At 31.0% G+C, this 2,304-nt stretch overlaps 1 protein-coding gene across 1 annotated transcript in view; it reads right to left on the reverse strand.

The window, feature by feature from the left end:
* Positions 1-919, reverse strand: part of LOC107848830 (glycine-rich protein 23-like) — a 1,605-nt gene extending 686 nt beyond the window's left edge. Inside the window, exon 1 of the mRNA XM_047403251.1 lies at positions 10-919. Coding sequence (XP_047259207.1) covers positions 10-193 — 184 coding nt within the window. The 5' untranslated portion in view covers positions 194-919. The remainder of the gene's footprint in view (positions 1-9) is intronic.
* Positions 920-2,304: the final 1,385 nt, after the last annotated feature.

Genomic DNA, 2,304 nt, shown 5'->3' on the forward strand with positions numbered 1-2,304 from the left:
CTAGACCACCACCTCCTCCTAATCCACCTCCACCTCCAAATCCACCACCTTTACCAAAACGCTTCCCAAACTTTGGTCTATGTCCAAAGAGGAGCTTCTCATCTCCAACTCCATTAACATCAGCAAACACAACACAATCAACAAACAACACGAGTGAAAGAAAACACACAAGTGAACGAGTTGATAATCCCATAATTATATTACTTCAAACTTTCAAACCCTAGACATGCAGGAAGGTATACTATATTAAGCCAATTATATAGTAGCTAAAATTACTAATCTTTTTGCACCAAATCACATGGTAGGTCCAGTTGAAACTCAACTGTCTTCTTCTTTTACATAAAATCATAAATGCATGTTGCCTTTATGATTGGCCAATGTATTTAATTCTTCCAACTGCCCCCCTCCAATACACGGATACCAGACTTACAAAGTCACAAAAAAACAGCACAATTATCATTATTACTGCTTTACTTGTGTAAGAGATTTTGACTTTAAGGGTGTCACATTTAATTTTTGATTCTTCTCTATATCCATTTGCACATATCTTAACTATTTCATCGCGCATCTATATGTTATATATGAACAGTGGACCATATGCATAAGTATTGAGTAACCATATCGATCAAAGTTGAAGCAAATAGAAAGAAATGATCCATAAATAACTTTGTCTTGGATATGATATGAATCTAGCATTTGTTGTAGCATATAGAGTGTGTTTGATTTGATGGAAAATGAGTTGGATTTTTATTTATTTTCTATTATTTGGTAAGTAAGCAAATTATTATTTTTTTCTCAAAAATATTTATATATACATAATCTAACAAAACACTATAGAGGCGGGAGGGGGTGGAGTGTGGGCCAAGGGGTGGCAAGGGTGGGATGGTCAAGGGGAAGGGGTAGGGGTTAGTGCGCTGGGTGAATAGGAGAATACAATACATAGAATGTCATTTATAAAAGTTGCTACTTCCATATTAAGAAAGTCATTTTTCCTAAGTTTAAATGAGATCGTTTTCTTAGAAAAAATGTTCTCCAAATTTTTGTCCAATCAAACATTAAAAAAATAAGAAAACATTTTTCGATATTTCCTTTCGTTCCAAACACACCCTAGACTCGCTTTCATTAGAACCCCCCCCCCCCATCCCACCCACCCCCCCAAAAAAAAAGTGACATTTTTTGTTTATCTATTTCTATATCAAAACAAGCCGTTAATCCTACGATTCAACTAAAATCGTAAGAAATGAGGTAAATTGCCTATACCTCGACCACCTCATATGCCACCTGTCTTTCATAATTTCATTCACTTTATTGATCATTAGACACTGATAATTGGTTGATCAACTTGATACCTTTATCCATGTAGGCCAATTTCATTCTTAATAGCTTTGCCTTTTGTAATCAACAAGCTATAGCTCTCATTTATTGGGTCTTCCTAATGTCATTAATGAATCAACCAAACAAATTTCCTGCCAACAGTTTAATTTGTACTCTTTCTGAAAGTACTAGCTGCAAAATTCTTTGGTTCACATTTATAATATATGCATAGCTATTAATGTAATTAACTACTGCATGTTTTTCTTAGTACATTTCTTTTCACAATACCAATATATGCATACCTATTAATGTAATTAACTACTGCATGTTTTTCTTAGTACTCTCGACATACTTTTTAAGAAACAATAAATAATAAAGTAATTTTATTATATCTCCTTTTTAATTTAATAAATTTAATATTTTAAAAAAATATATTGGGTAATGAAATATAGTTAATAACTAAGGGTAAAATGAACAAAATAGATAAATTATCCATTAATTTTTTCCTAACTGACTAAATATTATTGGACATCAATTTTTAGTAATATGAACAAATAAAAATGAACGGATAGAGTACATTGCTTTGATTTTTCTTTCTTTTCCTTTATCTTATTTTTAAGTGAACTCAGTTATTATCACTTAAATTCATTATTCTACCAAAATCTGACTTGTAGAACCTTTAATTTAGCTATATGAAAAACAAACTAAGTTAACAAGTCTAAAATAATAATTATATATTGAAATGAAAACAAATATACAAAGTAATTGACACTCCATTATTATCATTGGTATACAATTATAACTCCCAAAAAGTCCACACCAATACATAAAAAAATGATACAATATGTGTAAAAAGAATTGAATAAAACAAGAAGTATCTTCTTTGATGAATCAGCATCAAAGAAATTAAAATCCAATCCCAAAAGAAACACACCAAACACATACTCATAAGGTAAATTAGTTAATGATAAGGGGCAAATGTACTCCCAA

This window comes from Capsicum annuum, unplaced genomic scaffold (assembly GCF_002878395.1).
Source record: "Capsicum annuum cultivar UCD-10X-F1 unplaced genomic scaffold, UCD10Xv1.1 ctg3668, whole genome shotgun sequence".
NCBI lineage: Eukaryota > Viridiplantae > Streptophyta > Magnoliopsida > Solanales > Solanaceae > Capsicum > Capsicum annuum.